Source organism: Stegostoma tigrinum, chromosome 29 (assembly GCF_030684315.1).
Source record: "Stegostoma tigrinum isolate sSteTig4 chromosome 29, sSteTig4.hap1, whole genome shotgun sequence".
NCBI lineage: Eukaryota > Metazoa > Chordata > Chondrichthyes > Orectolobiformes > Stegostomatidae > Stegostoma > Stegostoma tigrinum.
In genome coordinates, this window is record NC_081382.1 from 1,317,213 (window position 1) to 1,341,085 (window position 23,873).

At 48.0% G+C, this 23,873-nt stretch overlaps 1 protein-coding gene across 3 annotated transcripts in view; it reads right to left on the reverse strand.

The window, feature by feature from the left end:
- exd3 (exonuclease 3'-5' domain containing 3) overlaps positions 1 to 23,873 on the reverse strand; it is a 644,822-nt gene that overhangs the window by 358,591 nt on the left and 262,358 nt on the right. For all 3 annotated transcript variants that reach the window (XM_059638357.1, XM_059638356.1, XM_048558801.2), the window contains 2 exons: positions 23,568 to 23,626; positions 10,519 to 10,566 (listed from right to left, as the gene is read on the reverse strand). In XM_059638357.1, the coding sequence (XP_059494340.1) occupies positions 10,519 to 10,566; positions 23,568 to 23,586 (67 nt within the window). In that variant the 5' untranslated portion in view covers positions 23,587 to 23,626. The remainder of the gene's footprint in view (positions 1 to 10,518; positions 10,567 to 23,567; positions 23,627 to 23,873) is intronic.

Sequence of the window (23,873 nt, forward strand, 5' to 3'; positions counted from 1 at the left end):
TTTAAAACAGCACAGCCCAACAGCAGACTGGTATGTAACAGAAACAAGCTCAGGAAAAAGCTGAGAGCAACTTTACTTTGTCAAAGTACATCATGTGGAGAGAACACATTCGAGCAGCTCTGCCCCACTGACCTGGAACTGGAAAAGCCAAGATAGTGTTGGGCCAAACAGCCTTCGTGTAACTAAGAGCTCCAAATAGTTCAAAGTTCAGAGATGCAATCTCCATAAACCTGTTCTTCATTTAGAGTGCAATGTTTTCAAATTTCCTGTTATTGCGGATTTTTACAAGAATACTAATCTTTGCAAGCTGCAGTCGCTAACAGAAGCTTGTTGATTCAACAGCTGCCAAAGCTCCTGGTTGAAATGTCAGTAAATTTCAGAGCTAGGATTTTGTTTGAGAAGGAATTGGACTTTTGAAAATGTCTGAAATGATAAAATATCACAGCAGCTGAGGGAAAGGTCTAGAGAAAAATTTCACCATCCTCTCCGCATGGCAACTGTTACAGGAGATAACTAGGTTGATTAACAAGAGTGGCTCAGCATGAAGAACGTATGGCATTTTCAATATGAGTAAAATGATAATTAAAAAACACACACATACCAGTCTGCTGTTGGGCTGTGCTGTTTTAAAGGGATACCCATATCTGTGACACCGGCCTGTATTAAATGAGGCCAGTTAGTAATGTCAACTGGGTGAAGTTCAGCAGAACCCAGAGACATTTTGACACAAACCTTTAAAGATGACAGGGTTTGTTGTTCTCCTTAGAGAAGATTAGGAGGCATTTAATGATGTTGCAGTCCCTATATTGGATTGGGGTGGACAAAGTCAGAAGTCTCATGACACCAGATTATAGTCCAACGGGATTATTTGAAATCACAAGTTCTTGGAGCACTGCTCCTTTGTCAGGTAAAGGAGCCTGATGAAGTTGCGGCACTCTGAAAGCTTGTAATATCAAATGAACCTGGTGGACTATAACCTGGTGCCATGAGATTTCTGACTAAGAGATATTTAAAGCAATGTTCAAATACGATTGACTACATAAGTAGTAATGGTCTCGAGTGACAGAAGGTTCAGTAACCAGAGATCTCTGATTTTACAACAAAAACAAAGTTGCTAGAAAAGCCCAGCAGGTCTGGCAGCATCTGTGAAGGAAAAAAACAATGTTAATGTTTCGGGTCTGGTGACCCTTCCTCAAGACTGTTCTGAGGAAGGGTCACCGGACCTGAAACGTGAACTCTGTTTTTACCTTCACAGATGCTGCTAGACCTGGTGGATTTTTCCAGCAAATTTGTTTTTGTTCCTGATTTACAGCATCCGCGGTTATTTCAGTTGTTATCTAGAATTCTGATTTTATTTGACTGGCAACAAAACCAAAGTGTGGAGTTTGAGCTTTTCGATCGACACCATGACTTATCTAGTGTGGAATAGAGTTTGCACTCCTGGTTCTGATGGCTGATTTATTGGTATGTTTCAAAAGGAATTTGGATACATACTCAAAATGAAGACATTTCTCGGGCTACAGGGAAAGAATAGCGGAGTCAAACTACATTTAATTTAGCTCGCGTGTGATATGGGTTTCACAGCTAAGGCCAGCATTTGATGCCCATCCCTGTTTGCCCTTGAATTGAGGGGCTTTTTGAGAAATTACCAAGGGCAGCTAAGAGTCACTGACATTGCTGTGGTCTGGGGACACATGTAGGCCAGACCAGGAAAATACAGATTTCATTCCCTGAAAGACAAGAGTAAAACAAATGGGTTTTTATGATAATAGATGACTATTGTTGTAGTCAATGTTACACAGATTAGGTTTACATTCTAGATTTATTAATTTAATTAAAATTCCCCATCTATCATGATGGTGTTTGAACCTATGTCTCAAAGATATTAATTTGAGACTCTCAATTACTCATCAAGTGATACCACCCTAGGCCATTATGCCCCCAGAGTAAATGTGAGCACAATTGTTTCAGTGATTACGCTCTAATTTACAGTTCAATCAACTCCAATGAAGAAGTTCATTCAAGCAGTTCACAAGGAACACAGAGCTATTGCAAACACATAACAGTCTGAGTACCCCAAAGTTAACTGGTGCCTGCGGCGCTTCACCCCATTAAGTGTGCATGGAACAGTATCCCAGTGACAGACAGAGCAGGTGTAACTGTATCAGAGATAGTGGGAACTGCAGATGCTGGAGAATTCCAAGATAATAAAATGTGAGGCTGGATGAACACAGCAGGCCAAGCAGCATCTCAGGAGCACAAAAGCTGACGTTTCGGGCCTAGACCCTTCATCAGAGAGGGGAATGGGGAGAGGGAACTGGAATAAATAGGGAGAGAGGGGGAGGCGGACCGAAGATGGAGAGTAAAGAAGTTAGGTGGAGAGAGTATAGGTGGGGAGATAGGGAGGGGACAGGTCAGTCCAGGGAAGACGGACAGGTCAAGGAGGTGGGATGAGGTTAGTAGGTAGATGGGGGTGCGGCTTGGGGTGGGAGGAAGGGATGGGTGGGAGGAAGAACCGGTTAGGGAGGCAGAGACAGGTTGGACTGGTTTTGGGATGCAGTGGGTGGGGTGTAACTGTACCCCAGTTACAGAGACAGAGACAGAGACACAGCATATTGAATTATATCCGGTGAGACACAAATCAGGTAGAACTACACCCCAGTGAAAGTCAGTGCGTGTGGGACTACACCCCCTTGAGCGCGAGTGTCAGTGGGACTACATTCCAGTGAGAGTCCGTGTCAATGGGACTATATCCCAGAGAGAGTCAGTAACAGTAGGTGTCAATTACGGTGGAACTACATTTCAGTGGTAGTCAGTGACAGTGCAAATATATTCCAGCTAGATGAAGTGAGGCTATATCCCAGCGAGAATCAGTAGCAGTGGGGAAACAAAAGATTCTTTTTTAAATTGCAAAAGTTTCTTTAAATATATATAGGGCAAAAGAGGACATCAGGCCACTGGAAAATGATGTTGGAAAAGTAGTAATGGGGAGCAAAGAAATTGCCGAGGAACTGAATAACTACTTTGTATCAGTCTTCACAATGGAAGATACAAGAAGTACCCCAAAAATTCAAGAGAGTCGGTTGGGGTGCGGGGCAGAGGTGAGTAAGGTGGCCATCACCAAAGGGAAGGTGCTAGAAAAACAAAGGTCGGAAAGTGGATAAATTACCTAGACCAGTTGGGCTACACCCCAGAGTTCTGAAGGAGACTGCTGAAGAGATAGCAGAGGCATTAGTGGTGATCTTTCAGGATTCACTAGGGGAGTCCTAAAGGACTTGAAAATCATTAACGTAACTGCTGTTTAAGAAGAGAGCAAAGATAAACGATGGGAAATTATCAGTCAATTAGCCTGAGGATAAGATTTCTAATTTCTTGGAAGTGCATGGTAAAATAGGGTAAAGACATCATTATGGGAGATCTGTTAAAATTCTTTGAGGAGGTAAAGAGCAGGTTAGGCCAAGGAGAACCAATGATGTTATCTATCTGGACTTCCAGAAAGCCTTTGATAAGGTTCCACACAGTAGGCTGCTGAGTAAGATAAGGGTCCGTGTTGTTAGAGACAAGATAGAGGCATGGATAGAAGATTGGCGGTCTGGTAGAAAACAGAGAGTGAAGATAAAAGGGTCTTCCTCAGGACAAAGGCCAGTAACTAGTAGTCTTCCACAAGGATCAATGTTGGAGCCACAATTTTTCACTTTATACATCAGTAATTTAGATGAAGGAATAAAGGGCATTCAGGCTAAGTTTGCAGATGATACAAAGTTAAGTGGAGGAGCAGTATTGAGGAGGCAGGGAGGTTGCAGAAAGATCTGGACAGGTTAGGAGAGTGGGGAAAGAAGTGGCAGACGGAATACAACGTGGGAAAGCGTGATGTCATGCACTTTGGTAGGAAGAATACAGGCATGGGCTATTTATTAAATAGGGAGAAAATTTAGAAATCTGAAGTGCAAAGGGACATGAGAGTCCGAGTCCAGGTTTCTCTTAAGGTAAACTTGCAGGTTGATTCGGTAGTTAGGAAGGCAAATACAATGTTGGCATTTATCTCAAGAGGACTAGAATATAAAAGCAGGGACGTACCTTTATAAAGCTCTGGTCAGACCGCATTTAGGGTATTGGGAACAATTTTGGGCCCCATATCACAGGAAGGATCTACTGGCCATGGAGTGGGTCCAGATGGGGTTCACAAGAATGATCACAGGAATGAAAGGCTTATCATACAAAGAGGATTTGAGGATTCTGGGCTTATATTTGATGGAGTTAGGAGTCATAGAGTCCTACAGAAAGGAGGCAGGCCCTTCAGCCCAAATTGGCACATGTTGATGAAAATATCCATTCACACTAATCCCATTTCCCTGCACTTCCCCATATCCTTCTAAACGTTCTTATCCATGTACTCGTCCAAATGCCTTTTAAATGTTACTAATGTACCCGCCTCAACCACCTCCACTGGCAGCTCATTCCATGTGTACCACCATCTGTGTAAAAAAGTTATCCCTCACATTCCCGCATATTCTTTCCCCTCTTACCTTAAACTGATGCCCTCTAGTCCTCAATTCCCTAACGCTGGGAAAAAGTTGTAAAAACTGAGGACATTCACCCTATCAATGCCTCTCATGATCTTATACACTTCTGTAAGATACCCCCTCAGTCTCCTACACACTAAAGAAAAACGTCCTAGCTTGTCAAACTTCTCCCTATAACTCAGTCCCTTGAGTCTTGGCAACATCCGCGTAAATTTCTTCTGCACTCTTTCCAGCTGAATAACATCCTCCCTATAGCAAGGTGACTAAATCAGAACACAATACTCCAAGTGCGGCCTCACCAAGACCTTGTACAACTGCAACATAAATTCCCAACTTCTACACTCAGTGATCTGACTGATAAAGGCCAGTATGCCAAAAGCCATCTTCCCTGCCCTGTCTACCTGTGGCTCTACTTTCAGAGAATTGCGCACTTGAACTCCAAGGTCCCTCTCTTCCTATGCATTCCTTAAGGCCCTACCATTCATCATGAAACTCCTACCTTGATTTGGCTTTCCAAAACGCTGCACCTCACACTTCTCTACATTAAACTCCATTTGCCATTTCTTGGCCCACTTCCCCAGCTGATCAAGATCCTGCTGCAAAACCTTCTTCAATGTCCACGATACTACCTATTTTAGTATCATTCGCAAACTTACTAATCATGCCTGGTACATTCTCAACAAAATCATTGATACAGGTAACAAACAGCGACGGTCCCAGCACCAATAACTCAGGCACACGACTAGACACAGGCCTCCAGTCCGACAAGCATCTTTCCACTATTATACTCCACTTGCCACCATCAAGCCAATTGTGTATCCAATTTTCCAACTCTCCCTGGATTCTATGCGATCTAATGCTCCAGAGCAGCCTACCATGTGGAACCTGATCAAAGGCCTTACTGAAATCCACATAGACTGCGTCTACCGCCCTGCCCTTATGAACCTTCCTGGTACCTTTATTAGTTCAGAAGGACGAGGGGGTATCTAACTTAAAATACAGAATACTGAAAGGCCTGGATAGAGTGGACATTGGGAAGATGTTTCCATTAGTGGAAGAGACGAGGGACTGAGGGCACAGCCTTAGGGTAAAGGGAAGACCCTTTAGAAAGAGCTAAGGAGAGTGGTGAATCTGTGGAATTCGCTGTCACACAGGGCTGTGAATATATTTAAGAGATAGATAGGTTCTTCAATGCCAAAGGATCAAAGATTCTGGGGAGAAAGCAGGAGAATGGGGTTGAAAAACCAATCAGCCATGATTGAATGGGGGAGCAGACTCAATGGGTCGAATTGCCTAAGTTCTGCTCCTGTGTCTTGTCGACTGTATTGCAGTGGGAGTCAGTGACAATCGGACTAAATTTCAGTAGTAGAGGCAATGGAGCTATATCCCAGTGGGAGCAAATGACAGTGGGATTATATCCCAGCGAAAGGCAGTGAAAATGGGACTTTACCACTGTGGCAGTCAGTGACAATGCAATTACATCCCAGCGAGAGCCAGTGACAGTGGGACTAAAGCCCAGTGACAGTGGAACTATACCATAGCAAGAGCCAGTGACAATGGGGCTGTATTTCATTGGGAATGGAATTATGAAATCAGGCATGCAAGGAATGCCTTTGAGGGCGCGGCACGGTGGCACAGTGGTTAGCACTGCTGCCTCTCAGCTCCAGGGACACGGGTTCGATTCTCAGCTTTGGGCAACTATCTGTGTGGAGTTTGCACGTTCTCCCTGTGCCTGCGTGGGTTTCCTCCAGGTGCTCCGGTTTCCTCTCACAGTCCAAAGATGTGCAGGTTAGGTGAATTGGCCATGCTAAATTGTCCTTCGGGATATGTAGATTAGGTGGGCTATAGGGAGATGGATCTGGGTGGGAATCTCTGAGGGTTGGTATGGACTTGTTGGGCCGAAGGGCCTGTTTCCACACTGTAGGGATTCTATGACTCTATGATAAGGTGTGAAAGAAGGAAAGATTGTGAAAATCAGATTGGGGAGTCATGAGACTGCAATTCTGAATGCAAATGCAGCAAAATTTGTTTACTGACAACACAGTTTGGAGCTGGAAGAACACAGCAAGCCAGGCAGCATCAAAGGAGCTTCATTTCTGAAGAAGAACTCCGACCCGAAACGTAAACTTCCCTGCGCCTCTGATGCTGCCTGGCCTGCTGTGTTCCTCGAGTTCCATACTGTGCTGTCTCTGACTCCAGCATCTACAGTTCTTGCTATCTCTGAAATTTGTTTACTGCTGCTTTAGACTGCCCTCAAGCGGTGTGGCAAGGCCACCCAGGCTCTCCTGCTACACCTGCCTGAGACCCTCTTGGTGCAGTTGCTGAGAGATTGCGCAGTGGACTCAGTAACACACTACCTGCCATGTGACTGAGATCCAGTAACTGGGTGCATACAGACTCAGCAGCCAGAAACATGAGCCTCACCCCAGCCACGCAACCCAAAAAGATTGCCAACGACTTTATTTTGTGAATCACTCCATGGTCTCTGAAACCAAAATTGTCCTAACACCCACCGCACCATCAGAAACAGCTGCAGCCCAGTTTCTGTTGTACTTTTGAAGGGATGGTCAGAGGGCTCTTTCCACACAGTTCAACGTGGACACTGAGATCACACATTCATATATACTGTTGAATCAAAAACACTACTCATTTATCTCATGTTCAGCATATAAGACTCTCTTGTATTTACACAGAACCATTCAGCCAGAGTCCGCCCCCTCCCGACGATAAAAAAGACAGGTAATATCAGTGAGCTTCACACACACTTAATGACAACTGCTTTCATAACCAGCTCTGCCATTGATTAGCTGCAGCAAGTTGGACATGGTCGCATTGGCTTTTGATCTGGCATGAAGGTCCATCATTCCAAACAGCGACAGGCCTGGATCATTGTCACTGCTCAAACCTCTTTTTTAAGGGATTAGCTGCTTGTGTAGGACTGGTTGCATGATTGTTCAATCCAATACCTTCAGAATATCTTGTAGTACCAGAAAGACAGGTTGCCGAGAGATGAAAGAAAGTCAGAGACACACAATGCCAAGTCACACAAAACCTACTTGACTGATTCCAACTGTTGGAGTCCGTAACATTGCAGGCCTCACTGCTACCCCGAGGCTCATCCACTTTATGGCCCCTGCTAAATCACATTCACAGCATTTCCGGCAATTGGCAGCAAACAACTGCAGTGACATCAAGTAACTTCAGTTTTACTTGCCAACAGCAAACCTCTCCACTAACATGGAGCAGCTGCTCAATAGGCAACAGAGTAGAATCCAGAACGTGACCTGCTCTGGATCATCATCGAGAGAAACTTGTAGGAAGGGAAAGGGGGCTGTGTGTGAGGGTGGGAGAAGGAGGGGGAGAAAGGTGTGGATAGAGGTTAGGAGCTGGAGGAGAGGGGCAGGGGGCTGCAGGAGAGGGAGGAGAGGGAGAGGTGCAGCAAAGACTGAACAGAAACAAGCAAGAGAGCAAGATGTGGAGAAAAGATGAGACAGAGAGACAGAGCAAGGAGAATGCAACAGAGAAGAGTGCAGGAAACACAGAGAAACAGGGGATAAAGAAACTGGTATAGAGAGTGAGAAAGCTGGAGTATAGAGAAAGAGAGCATGTGGGAGAGGGAGGCAGGAAGACGGGGACAGGGAGTGGGATAGAAGGTAAGTGGAGAGTGGTGGGGAAAGGGGCAAGGGGAGTGCAACAAGGGGAGGAAGGGGTAGGGAGAAGGTAGAAGGGGAGAGGGGGTAGGGAGAGGGTAGAAGGGAGAGGGGGAAGGGGGGAAGCAAGAGAAGGGGAAATGGGAAGGGGTAACGAGACGGGGTGATGGGGGGGGGGGAGAGAGGAAGCGGGGGAAGGGAACATGGGGATTGGGAGGAGGGAAAGTGGTGGAAAGAGAAAGGAGCGGGGGGAAGCGGGGGGTGAGGGAAAGGGAGGAGTGGAGGGAGGAAAAGGGAGGAGTGGGAGGGAGGAAAGGGGGGGTGGAAGGAGGGAGGGGAAGGAGGGATGGAGCAAGGAGGGAGGGGAAGGAGGGATGGAGCAGGGAGGGAAGGGGCAAAAGGGAGAAGGTGTGGAAAAGGGGGAGCAGGTGTGGAAAAGGGGGAGCAGGTGTGGAAAAGGGGGCAGAATGGGGCAGCAGAATTGGGGGAAGGAGAGGATGCAAGTGAAAAAGGATGAGGAGAGGATGCAAGTGAAAAAGGATGGGGGGAGGAAGTATGGGGGGGGAGGAAGGATGGGGGGGGAGGAAGGATAGGGGGGGGAGAAAGGATAGGGGGGGGAGAAAGGATAGGGGGGGGAGAAAGGATAGGGGGGGGAGAAAGGATGGGGGGGGGAGAAAAGATGGGGGGGGGAGAAAAGATGGGGGGAGAAACAGACGGCCGGGAGTAAGTTGGGGGGCAGAAGACAGAGAAGGAGAAAGGGGTAGAGAGGGTGGGAGGAGCAGGAGGGACAGCTGGATCAGGAGGGGAAGAGTGGGGAGAGAGACAAGGGGAATGGGACAGAGGGGAGGGGGAACAGAAGTGGGAGAGGGTTCATGGGTAGTCAACAGGGAGGGGCTGTCATGAAGGGTGTGGGGTGGTCAGATGGGGTCCGAAGGGGACAAAGAGGGGCTTCAAAGGTGGGGTCAAGGGCTCGGCGGGGGGCTGCAAGAGGTTGAAAGAGAGCTCGGGTTCAAGGTGGCAGGGGTATTGAGCTGGAGGGGGATCAAGGACTAAGGTGGGGCGTGGGCGAAGGGAGAGAGAAGGGGAAGGGATAGGGCAAGTGGAGGTTTTGGGAAAAGAGAGAATGGGGGCTGGGGGGGAATGAGAGGGATGGGGGTACAGGGGTACAAAGGGGAGGGGCTGTGCGGGAACAGGAGTTATTGGAGATGGGTTGAGGGAGGAGCGGAGGAGGCACAGAAGGAATGCAGGAAAGGGGAATCAAGGTTGGGATAGGGCATGGGGAAAACAAACAGGAGGGTGGATGAAAATGGCAGCGGGTGGTTGAACAGCAGTGAGATCAATAATGAATACGTCATGTGTACCAAGGATAATAGCAACTTGAAGCATGGATCTATGCATGCTGTCAGCAAGCACAGGATTGGGGTGGGGTGGGGTGCGGTGCGGGAGAAATCGGGAGAGCAAATACTACATGTAACTACATGTAGTCTCTCCCTTTCAGACATGATACAAGGCTGAGTGTTAAAAGTCTGCTCCAGTGGTTTGACTTTAATGTGGAATTATCTTACATTGCAGTGCTGAGGGAATGCTGCAATGTCAAAGGTTGCTGCAGTTTGCATGTGACCCTATTAGGTGGAAATAAAAGATTTCTTGCCACCACTAGAAAATGATCCCAGGAGAGCTTCTCAGTTTCCTGGCCAATAATGATCCTTAAACTGAAATCATAAAAAGATTGTCTGGTACTTATCACTTTGTTCTTTTTGGGAGCTTGCTGCGCATAAATTGTTTTCTTCATGGCAATTAATAGAACTATTCTATTGAGTGGAAAGTACTTTAATACATAAAAAGAATGTCACCTGCTCACAGCACAGGACTTCCATTCCCACGTACTTGTTGAACAGCATCATTACAGCTGAATCTTGGCTCCTCAGGAGCAACAACAGAATGATGAGGAGAATGTTAGTCCTCCCTAGGGACCATCAGCTGTGATGAGACATTGCAGCACTGAACCGCAGGTCACTTGTTGCTTGGGACCCACTTCTGTTGTCTTACACTGAGAGACATTCCAAGGGGCAAACTTCCTCACAACACAGGAAGGAACGTGAGCAGAACATCTCCTCCCTTCCTACAGGTTCCCCAAACCAACAAAACAAATAATTCTCACAAAGAAGGGAAGAGCGCAGATATCACAGGAGCAAACAAACGGGGGAAATTACACTGCTGAAAAAACAGGGCAATCATCGGGCCAGCAACTTCATCCTTCTGTACTCCTGATCTTAACCCTTCAGCCCCAATAACAACTCAATATCGATCACTACAACAACGACACAGAGTACAGGCAGATTTACCTTGCGGCATTCCTGGTTCCGTAGTGAGTGTATTCAATTGTTCAATACCTTGAAAAAACAAAGTTAATGGTAGCAAACTGAAATCGTAACACCTTAAAAATAAATTACATATTTCATTTGTAATACGAAAAAGAAGGAAGCTAAAGTCTTTCTGTGTGACATGATCCGAGGCAAGAATGGTATGTTATATTGAGCCCTATGTATTCTCAGCATTAGGAGCTCATCGCCTTGCTGCAGGGAACTGACTATGCTGCTGCTGGGTGATTAAAAGGACAATGACTTACAGCTGAACTCAGCTCCAAGTGTCGGAGATAACCCAGACAACGAGACTGTGCGCTGTAAGAAAACAACAGAGCCATTCCTATACAGGCGCATTTAAAGAAATTGCTGATCTTAACTGGAATGTACTAAGTGGTGGGCAATCCGCCCAACTAATCTGCTCCACCTTCAATGAGATCTGATAATTGTTTATTTGATAATCCTTACCTCCACTGGCCAACTTTTCCACATAATCCTCAATTCTTTTAGTGATTAAAACTATGTCTATCCCAATTTTGAACGTACTTAACCCAGCCTCAAGAGACATCTACAGTAAAGAATTCCACAGATTTACTAATCTTAGAAGGTAGAAATTCTTCCTTATCTCTATCTTAAATGGGTGACCCCTTATTCTGAGAGTACGCCCTCTGATCCTAGACTGCCCCCAGAAGAGAAAACAAAGTTTTTCCACATCTACTTTTTCACTCCCCGAAGAATCTTGTCTTTTTCAATAAGGTCACCTCTCATTCTTTTAAATTCCAACAAGTGCAGGCCTAGCCCACTAACCTTTCCTCATAAGACAGTGCCATTATCCTACTGAACCTTCACTGGAACTGCCTCCAATGCTAGTAAATCTTTCCTTAGATAAAGGAACCAAAACTATTCACAGTATTCCTGGTAATCCAACTAATTCATGCCTTGTATAGTGCCAAGACTTCAATAATTTTATATTCTATTCACTTTGAAACAAAGGCCAACAGTTCTAGTATCTTCTATTATCTCATGCTAAATTTAGATGCAAGCTTGTCATGATTTATGCACAAGGACTCCCAAAGACATTTGTGCTTTATATTTCTGTGGTTAAATAATATTCAACTCCTCTATTCTTCCTGCTAAGTGCATAACCTAAATCTGACCTCACATTTTTCAATATTATATTCTCTCACGTTTTTATTACTCACTTAACCTACATATATCCCTCTGCAGACTTGTTGCCATTCTCACCACTTGCCCTCCCACCTATTTTTGTCATCCACAAACCTACCCATAATACATTAATTGTCCTCGTCCAAACTATTAGGCTATATTGAAATTAACTGTGGCCCAAAAACTAATCCATGCAATACTCCACTAGTTACAGCTTGCCATATTAAAAATACCTTACTTTATCTCAACTTTCTGCATTCCATTATTTCGCTAAACTTCTTTTCATGCTAATATACTGTATCCAACTCCTTGAGTTCTTATTAAGGACCTAAACATGTGGTACCTATCAATGCTTTTTGGAAATCCAAATGCATTATACCTAGTAGGTCTCCTTTATCTATCCTACTCATTACCTCCTTAAAGAATTCTACTAAATTTCTCAGGCATGATTTCCTCTTCGTGAAGTCATACTGACTCTGCTTAATTGTATTATATATTTCTAAATGCTCTGCTTTTACGTGTCTTATAACAGACTCTCATTTTCCCAAAAACAGGGGCCCTACACTCACCTATTCTTTGTCTCCTTCCCTTTGGATGTCACACTAGCTGTTTTCTAGGACCTTTCTAGAATCTAAAGACTCCCAGATGGTGAATATTGATATATCCATTGTCCCTGTAGCTATTTTTTTTAATATTCCTGAATGCAGCCCACGTCCAGAAGATTTATTGGTTTCTAGTTCCATTAGCTTCCCTAGTACATTTTCTCATTTATTTCCTCCCCAACCTCAGCATTATGTTTTTTCATTTAGCATTCTTACAATGCTATTATTATATTCTACTTTGAAAGCTGACGCCAAGTATTTCTTTAATGCCTCTACGATTCCCGGTTCCCCACCATTTCCCCAGCTTCTTTCTCTAAGGGGTCTACATTTACTTTGGCTTTTCTCCTCCTTTTCATATAGTTTTTACATGAGCCTAAGTTTCTCTGTCTCAAGCTAAATGCTGATTCTATCATGTTATGGTTACTGTTCTCTAAGGGACCTTTTACACTGAGACCATTTATTAATTACGGATTATACTTTTCCAGATGCAAAATAATATCATAAATGATAAATGTACTATTTTTCTTTCAATGGCCTCTATCATTTTATTCATTATCATTTTAATTCATTCATTCATTCATTCACAGGATATGGATTAATGCTGAACCCAGCCAGCAATATTGCTCATTGCTCATCACTAATTACTTTTAAGAAGTTGGTGGGGGTGAGCTGCCTCCTGCAACTTCAACAACGCTGAAAGAACAGTGATATATTACCAATTTAGGATGATGAGTGGCTTGGAGGGAACTTGCAGATGATGGCGTTTCCATGAACTTTCTGCCCCTTCTTCTACATGCTAGGGGCTGTGGGTTTGGAAGGCTCTGTATGAGCACATTTGGTGATTTTCTGCTGTGCATTGCATGTTTGTGGCTGTCGTACCGATCAAGTGGGCTACTTTGCTCTGGATAGTATTGAGCTTGAGTGTTGTTGGAGTTACACCCATCCAGACAAGTGGAGAGTACTCGATAACACTCCTGACGTGTGCCTTGTAGATGGTGAATGGCTTTGAGGAATCAGGTAGTGAATTACCTGCTGCGAGATTCCTAGCTTCTGACATGCTCATGTAGATACGATATTTATATAGCAAGTCCAGTTGAGTTTCTAGTCAATGGAACCAGCATGTTGATAATTCCCCATTCAGTGATGGGGAAGCTACTAAATATCAAGGGACAATAATTAAATTCTCTCTTACTGGTGATGATCAATTCCTTGACATTTGTCGGCACAGTGTAGATACTGTCCAGGTATAGGGCATGAACCATTCAGTATCCAAGGAGTCATGAATGGTGCTGAACACTGGTACAAACATGCCCACTTCTGACCTTATGATAGAGGGAAGGTCACTAATGAAGTAGCTGAAGGGTCTAGGCCCAAAACGTCAGCTTTTGTGCTCCTAAGATGTTGCTTGGCCTGCTGTGTTCATCCAGCCCCACACTTTGTTACCTTGGCTGAAGATGGTTGGATCAAGGACACTATCCTGAAGCACTCCGAGAGATATCCTACAGCTGAAATTTCTGAGATGCCCCACAGAATAGCCACTGCTAGGAGCCTATAGACCACTTTCGCCTGTGTCTACGTCCACCTACATGGATCCTACATCTTTCAATTCAAAATAATTTCTTGTTATTGTACTAATTCCATCCTATCCTAATTTAGCTACCCCACCAACATTTCTTTCCAGCCTGTCCTTTTGAAAAGTCACATACCCCTGAGCATATAGTCCCTAGTTTTGATCTCCTTGTAATCATGCTTCCACAATGTCGTAGGATCATTCCTATTATCATGTACATGTGTTATGAATTCATTCTGAATATTGCGTACTTTCCAGTAAAGAGACATTAATTTTTCTTTGTGACCACCTTTTCAACTACTTTGAACCTATTTGTTGTTTTTTTTTCTGTGTTCCACATTCTGCCCCACTCTCATGTGCGAAATGAGTAACAGAAAAGAATTTAATATTAATGAAAAAGTAGTAATCAAAGTAATAACTGAAAGATGATAAGTGTCCTAAATGAGATGTCCTACATGCCAGTAAGAAGGTGCCTGTACTGATAATGAATGCATTGCTGGGCATCTTTCAAAATTCTATAGATTCTTGCAAAGATCCTTCAGGATGGACATTAGAAAGCATAACTTCAATAATTCTGCAGGGAATCGGGAGGGAGGGAGAAAGCAGACACCTACAGACTTTTAAGTTTTACTCAGAAATGTTAGAGTTTATTTTTAAGCATGATAATCATAGATTCATAGAATCCCCCAAGAGTGTGGAAACAGGCCCTTCAGCCCAACAAGTCCACAGAGACCCATCCCCCTACAACCTACCTAATCTACACATCCCTGAACACTACGGGCAACTTGACAAGGCCAATCAACCTAGCCTGCGCATCTTTGGACTGAGGGAGCAAACTGGAGCACCCAGAGGAAACCCACGCAGACACAGGGAGAATGTCTGTGTGGAGGTGCACAGTCGCCCAAGGGTGGAATCGAACCCAGGTCTCAGGCGCTGTGAGGCAGCAGTGCTAACCACTGAACCCTGGGCACTTAAAATAACGCTATGATTGGGAACAGTCAAAAAGGAATCACAATGCTGTCATCCAAGATATGTAAGGAGAGGGTTTTTGAATTTTGATGTGAGTGAACCACCATCTGAGAAATAAGCATTTAGCTCTCACAAGAAATCACTAAGCTCTTTAAGAAAGCAATAACTATCCATAAAAGGTACTATCACAGCAATTCTAGCTAACAGCCCTCACAAAGAAACTACATCCCTGACAGCCAGATCAGCAGAAGACAGGCATCTGTGACTGGAGAGACAGTGCAGAAGACAAAGCATTTTGGTAGACACATTCTGTGTGGACTTTCAGAGGCTAAGTTTTAATTTTTATTTCTTAACTGCTAAAATTGTAAATACACTGCTAAATACACTAAAATTGCAAAGGAGTTAGTCAAAAATTTAGCTATGCAGGAGAAACAGGCAAGTGCAGTGAGGTTAAAGAAAATTAAATTGAAAATCAGACATTTGGAGTTAGTAGATAACGAAAGGGAGAGAAGATTCTTAGCTGAGCAAAAAGTAAGAGAGAGAAGAAAGGGAAAGTATGTTCAAGTTGGAAATGATAAAGTTGGAACTTGAAACAAAAAGACTTCAAATGGCAGAAGGAAAAGTACAAGGTAGAAGTGAGGATAAGCAAACTCATCACAGCCAACAATCTACTAGGAATATATACAAATATGTCCAAACATTATCAAAATGCAAGGAAAAGGATACAGAAGCCTTTTTTCATTCTCTTTGAGAAACTGGCTAGGCAGATGAATTGGCCAGAGACTATGTTAGTCATGCTAATTCAGGCCAAATTGGTAGGCAGGGAGAATGAAGTGTTTGCACAGCACTATCAGAGGAGGTATCAAGAGAATAAGTAGTGGAACAACAGGATGTTTTGAGTGCTTACGAATTAGTACCAGAAGCATACAGACACACACTCATACTCCTCCTCCGCCGCGCACGCACACACTCCCCAACCCATCCGTGCACGCGTGCGCGCGCGCACACACACACAGTCACCAACACCCGTGCGCGCACGCGCGCACACGCGCACACACACTCACCAACCCCCGCGCGCAAACACAGAAACACTCACACTCCCCCGCACCCGCGCGCGCACACCCCAACCCATCTGCGCGCGCGCGCGCGCGCACACACACACACCCCAACGCGCGCGCACACACACTCACGCACACCAACCCCGCCCCCGCGCACACGCACACACACTCCCCAATCCCCGCGCGCAAACACAGAAACACTCACACTCCCCCGCACCCGCGCGCGCACTCCCCAACCCATCTGCGCGCGCGCGCGCACGCACACACACACACACCCCAACGCGCGCGCACACACACTCACGCACACCAACCCCCCCCCGCACACGCGCACACACACTCCCCAACCCCCGCGCGTGCACACTCTCACTCCATAAACCCCAGGCATGCACACTCACACTCACTCCCCAACCCCTGAGCACGCGCACACACTCACACACGCCCGCGCGCACTCACACTCACCAACGCCCGCACGCGTGCGCGCACACACACACACCAACCCCCGCGCACACCCACATTCCCCAACCCCTGCGCACGCAAGCACACACACCCCAACCCCCGCGCGTGCACGCACACACTCACACTCCCCAACACCCGCGCGCGTGCGCGCACACACACTCACCAAGCCCCGTGCGTGCGCACACACACACCCCAACCCCCACACGCGCGCAAATGCACTCACACTCCCCAAACCGCGCGCGCGCACACACACACACACACACACACACACATACACACCCCAACACCAGTGCTATTGCGCGCACACACACTCACACTCCTCCTCCCCCGCGCGCGCGCGCACACACACACACACCCCAAACACCCACGTGCGCACAAAAACACATTCACGGTCCCCAACGCGCGCGCACGCACACTCACCAACCCCCGCGTGCGCGCACACACACACACTCCCCAACCCATCCGCGTGCGCACACACACTCCCCAATCCATCCGCGCGCGTGCACGCACACACACACACACACACCCCAACACCAGTGCTATTGCGCACACACACACAGACACCAACCCCGCACACACACTCACCAAACCCTCGCGCGCACACGCACACGCACACACACACACACAAACACACACACACTCTCACCGAACCCCCACGCGCGTGCGCACTCACACACACACACTCACCAACGCCCGCGCGCACGCTCTCACACTCACTAAACGGCGCGCGCGCACACACACTCACCAGCCCCCGTGTGCGCACGCACACACTCACGCACCCCAACGCGTGCACACACACACACGCAACCCAACCCCCACGCACATACACACCCACACTCATGCTCCCCAAAACGCGCGCACACATTCACACTCCCCAAGCCACTGCGCGCGCACACATTCTCAATCCCCAAACACCCACGCACACACTCCCCAACCCCCACACGCGCGCGCATACTCACCAAACCCCGCATGCGCACAAAAACACACTCACGCTCCCCAAACCCGTGCGCGCGCACACACACCAACACCCCAACCTCTGCGCGCGCGCGCGCACACTCACACTCACCAAACCCCGCGCGCATGCGCACGCACACTCACCAACCCCCACGCGCGCACACACTCACCAAATCCCGCGCACACTCACACTCACCAACCCCCCGCGCACACACACACTCACCAACCCCCCCGTGCACACTCACAAATCCCCGCACGCGCTTACACACTCTCACATTCACCAACCCCCGTGCGCGCACACGTACACACTCACCAACCCCCGCTCTCGCACGCACACACACACACTCACTCACCAACCCCCGCGGGCACCCACACACTCACTCACATTCACCAACCCCAGCGCGCACGCGCAAACTCACACTCACCAACCAGCGCGAGCGCACACTCTCACTACCCAACACCATCGTGCATGCACGCGCACACACACACAACACTCGCGCACCCACACACTCAGCAAAATCCCGCGCGCACGTGCACTCACACTCACCAACCCAAACGCGCGCGCGCACACACACACACACACACACACACACACACTCCCCAACCCCTGCGCGCACACCCACACACCCACTTGTGCACCCCAAATCCCGCGTGCACACACACTCATGCTCCCCAAACCCCCGTGCTCGCGCGCCCACTCACACACACACATTCACTGACCCCCGCGGGCGCCCACACACTCACTCACGTTCACCAGCGCGCGCGTGCAAACTCACACTCACCAACTTCGGCGCAGGAGGGCACAAAATCTCAGTCCCCACCCCCCGCGCACACACTCACACTCGCCAACCCCGGCGTGCACGCACACACTCACCAAACCCCTCGTACACACACACACACACACACACACACTCACCAACCACCGCGCGCGCACATGCACTCACATCCACCAACACGCACGCACCCACACACTCACCAAAACCCCGCGCACGCGTGCACGTGCACACACACACACACACACACTGAACCCTCCATGCATGTAGACACTCTCACTCACCAAACCCCGTGCGCGCGCGCACACACACACACACACACACACACACACACACACACACACACACACTGAACCCCCCACGCGTGTACACACTCACACTCGCCAACCCCCGCACGCACACATCGGCACACTCTCTTCCCCACCACACCCCCCGCACACACCTTGCCCCACCCCCCCGCACACACCGGCACACTCTCCCCCCCCCCACCGCACACACTCCCCCCCCCGCACACACCGGCACACTCTCCTCCCCCCACCCCCCCACCGCACACACCGGCACACGCTTCCCCCCCCCTCACCGCGCACACCAGCACACGCTTCCCCCCCCCACACCGCGCACACCGGCACACTCTTGCCCCGCCCCCATCCGCACACACCGGCACACTCTTGCCCCGCCCCCCCACCGCACACACCGGCACACTCTTGCCCCGCCCCCCCACCGCACACACCGGCACACTCTTCCCCCGCCCCCCCACCGCACACACCGGCACACTCTTCCCCCGCCCCCCCACCGCACACACCGGCACACTCTTCCCCCACCCCCCCCACCGCACACACCGGCACATTCTTCTCCCCCCCCACCCCCCCCACCGAGCACACCGGCACATTCTTCTCCCCCCCCACCCCCCCCACCGAGCACACCGGCACACTCTTCTCCCCCCCACCCCCCCACCGAGCACACTGGCACACTCTTCCCCCCCCCACACCACCGCAGACACGGGCACACTCTTCCCCCCCCACCCCCCACCGCACACACCAGCACACTCTTCCCCCCCCACACCCCACACCAGCACACTCTTCCGCCCCCCCCCACCGCACACACCGGCACACTCTTCCCCCCACCGCACACACCGGCACACTCTCCCCCCCCACCCCCCCAACCGCACACACCGGCACACTCTCCCCACCCCACCCCCCCACCGGCACACTCTTCCCCCCCCCCACCCCCCCACCACACCCACCGGCACACTCTTCCCCACCCCATCGCACACACCTGCACACTCTTCCCCCCACCGCACACACCGGCACACACTTCCCCCCACTGCACACACCGGCACACTCTTCCCCCTCCCCCCACCCCTCCACCGCACACACCGGCACACACTTCCCCCCACTGCACACACCGGCACACTCTTCCCCCTCCCCCCACCCCTCCACCGCACACACCGGCACACTCTTCCCCCCCACCACCACCGCACACACCAGCACACTCTTCCCCCCCACCACCACCGCACACACCGGCACACTCTTCCCCACCCCCCCACCGCACACACCGGCACACTCTTCCCCACCCCCCCACCGCACACACCGGCACACTCTTCTCCCCCCCACCACCCCACACACCGGCACACTCTTCTCCCCCCCCACCTCACACACCGGCACACTCTTCTCCCCCCCCACCTCACACACCGGCACACTCTTCTCCCCCCCACACCCCCACCGCACACACCGACACACTCTTTCCCTCCCAACCCACCACACACACTGGCACACTCTCCCCCTCATCACATACACCAACACTGTCTCACCACCACACACACACACACACACACACACACACACACACACACACACACACACACACACACACACACACACACACACAGGCACTCTCTACCTCCCCCCACACACCGTCTTCACCCCCCCAGCTTGTGCATATACACACAAAATCTATGGGGTGAATTTGTACGTGCAGATTGATTTTACTTTGTTCAAAAGGCACACAATTTATCCACAGTCGATGTGTTATTTTACAAATTTCTACCCATGAAAAAAACCAGTCTGACTCCAAAGCAGAACACAAACAGATTCTAAATAACGCCTCACACCAAATATGCATTGTCTGGCCTAAAATGTCACATCACCTTTACACTGATAAAACCTTTATTTCGGTTTGTTTAAAACGTCCTCCTCAGTGGTGTGACCCTTTATTCTTTTGCTAACAAATTCTGTGTTGTGTTTACTTTTTTTCTCACTTCACCTGACAAAGGGGCTATGCTCCAAAAGGTTGTATTTTCAAAAAAAACCTGTTGGACTCTAACTTGTAGTCATGTGATTTCTGACCTTGACCACCCAAGTCCAACACCAGCAACTCCACATCATCAAAAACAAAATAGAGATCACACTGGTAACAAAGTGTGAAGCTGGATGAACACAGCAGGCCAAGCAGCATCTCAGGAGCACAAAAGCTGATGTTTTGGGCCTAGACCCTGCTCTCTGATGAAGGGTCTAGGCCCGAAACGTCAGCTTTTGTGCTCCTGAGATGCTGCTTGGTCTGCTGTGTTCATCCAGCTTCACACTTTGTTATCTTGGATTCTCCAGCATCTGCAGTTCCCATTATCAGAGATCACACTGGAAACAGTTTACCATCAGTGGAACAAAGAAACCCAAGAGGGTAAAAAGGAGGTGGAAGACCGCAGATAGTAGGAACTGCCGATGATGGAGTCTAAGATAACAGTGTAGAGCTGGAGGAAGACAGCAGGCCTAGGCAGCATCAGAGGAGCTGGAAAGCTGATGTTTCAGGTCTGGACCCTTCTTCAGAAATGGGAGGGGAAGGTGGCTCTGAAATAAAGAGAGAGGGGGAGAGGCGATGATAGAAGGTGCATAGAGAAGCAGATAGGTGGAGAGAAGACGGACAGGTCAAGGAGCCAGGGAAGAAGCCAGTAAAGGTGAGTATAGCTAGGGATAGCTAGGGGTGAGGGTTGATCAGTGAGCAGCAAGGGGCAAGTAGGTGAGAGGGAAGACAGACAGGTCAAGGAGGCGGGGATGAGGCTGGTAGGTAGGAAGTGTGGTGGGGGTTGGTCAGTGGGGTGGATAGGTGGGAGAAAAGACAGACTGGTCAAGGAGGCGGGGACGAGATGGGCTGGTCTTCGAATGAGGTCGGGGTTGGGGAGATTTTGAAGCTTGTGAAGTCCACATTGAGACCATTGAGCTGCAGGTTTCCCAAGCGGAATATGAGGTGCTGTTCCTCCTGCCTTCCAGTGGCATCATTGTGGCACTGGAGGAGGTCCAGGATAGACATACCATCCAAGGAGTGCGAGGGGGAGTTGAAGTGGTTCGCAACTGGGAGGTGTTGTTGTTTGTCACAAACTGAGTGTAGATGCTCCACAAAGCAGCTTGGAGAGACCTCAGTTGTTTTCACTGTGATGGAGTCAGATGCACAATGTCACAGTGCTGGTGGTTTGAGAGGCACTGGGAAAAGGTGTTTTCACTGTAACAAGGTGGGACACAAAATCACTGTGCCAGTGATTTAAGGAAGGTACTAGGAGAAAGAATGTGGTTAAAAAAAAGAGGCTAAACCAATAGGATTAATTGAGAAAGTAAAGGAAATCCCGAAAGTCGTCACGGAGCTGCAGGAGAGCACACAGCCTAGCCACGGGCTGGATACTGAGACGGTATCTCTGTGGGTAAGGCTTACTCAGAAAGAACGGAGCAAGGAGATGTTAAAATATTGAGATACACAGCGGGGCAACCACTCTAACAGTAAGAGGTGAAATTATCTGCACTCCTTCTAAAATATTACCCAAGAGAGTGGTAATCTGTGAAATAAATGGACAGAGATTTAGCATTCCCCTGTGTAAGATCAAGAGTGAAGGTTCAATTAAGACTGGGGAAGTGACAGTGGGAGTGATTAAAAGTGTAACAATTCCAGGAATACAGCTTGCTCTCGGAAACAACCTGGCAGGAACAAAGATAGGAGTGACACCCCTCATAACGGAGAAGCCGAAGGAAAACCAGGGAACTGAGAAATTAGGAGAAAAATATCCTGGAATTTTTCCAGACTCTGTGGCAACAAGATCCCCCAGTCATAAGTTACAGCAAGAAGAAAAAAGCAAAGAGAGAGATGGAGGAGCTGAAGTCCAACTAGCTGACGCCTTGTTTGATGAAATGTTGAAGGGAAAAACCTGAACAGGTAGAGGATCACGCGGAGGTGCTTAGTTCTGAAAGATTAATGGAGTTATAACAAAAAGATGAGACAATAAAAGGTTTACATCATAAAGCCCACTTAGAAAATAAATCAGAATGTATTCCTGACTATTATCATATGGGTAGAATCCTTAGGCGAAATGAAGACCGCAGCGGTTTAGTGCAAAGGAGAGATATGTGGATGCTCACCAGATTGTTGCCAGTAGCATACAGAAAGGGAGTACTGCAGGTAGCACATGAATTACCTGTAGGAGGTCATCTAGGAGTGAGGAAGACTCAGGCGAAAATACAAAAGCATTTCCATTTCTATTGGTTTGGATTATATAAGGATGTGGCTGAATTTTGCTGTACTTGTCAAATCATTGGAAAGCCACAGGCAGTGATAAAACCAGTGCCTTTGATGCCAACTCCTGCATTTGAAGAATCTTTCATATGGGTTAGGATTGATTGTGTAGGTCCTCTCTCTAACACCAAAAGTGGGAACCAGTATTCACTAACCATAATGGATGTGTCTACCAGATTTCCAGAGGCAATTCCATTATGGAATGTGAGGGCAAAAAGGGTTATAGAGGAGTTGCTGGCTTTCTTTACCCACTATGGACCACACAAGGATATTCAGCCAGACCAATGGTACAATATTACTGCCAAACTATTTGAGGTGGTTATGGATAGTTTAGGCTCCAACACTCAAAATCAAGTGCATATCATCCTGAATCCCAGGGAGCATTGGAAAAGTAGCATCACAATTGGATTATGTATCGGAGGTGAGAGAAAGATCAAACAGAGTATGTCAATTAGCTGGACAATATTTGAAGGTGGTACACATTTAAAGAAGCAAGAAATGGTTAAGAAGTCTAAAATTCACATGTTTGTTAGGAATAAAGTACTGGTGCTGTTACCAGTGGGTTATGCAAGTGGGACTTGTGTTTGTTGGAACAGCATACTAGTAGAATATTGTTCAGTTAGGGAACAGTTAGGAGTTGGGGGAAAATCGCTGTTTGTTTGTAATCCTGTTAATTTGTTCACTGTTAGGGTTAAATGAATAAATTGTTACTTGTTACTTATAAAGTGAATATCAGGGATTTTCTTTCATTTAACTTCCCCTTCTCCATACCAGTTTAACAGATTAGGTGAGGTGAGGTGAGGTTCTCCGGGTCTTTTGGTCTAATTATTAGAAGGGGACCTCGAAGCCCACCATAACCGATTGGGGATCTGTGTTTCAATTTTAATTATCAGAGGGGTTCAACCTCAGCTTCATAACAGTGCACACATACCTGTACACTGATCACTCATTATCAAGTTGGTTCCTTGAATCCAGGTAATACAGCAAATCCTGCAAGAAAATGCAAGCGAAGATAAGCAGATTGAGCAAGAAGGTACACAATAAAGACCAGCAATCTCAATTCCCTCAAATACACTTGCGAATTGGAGACTTTTTAAAAAAAATTCATTCATGAGATATGGGCATCACTGGATGGACCACCATTAATTTCCCCTCTCTAACTGCCCTTAAGGTGATGGTGATGAGCTAACTTCTCAAACCACTGTTGTTTTCGTGTACGGGGTGAGGTCTGGATTTT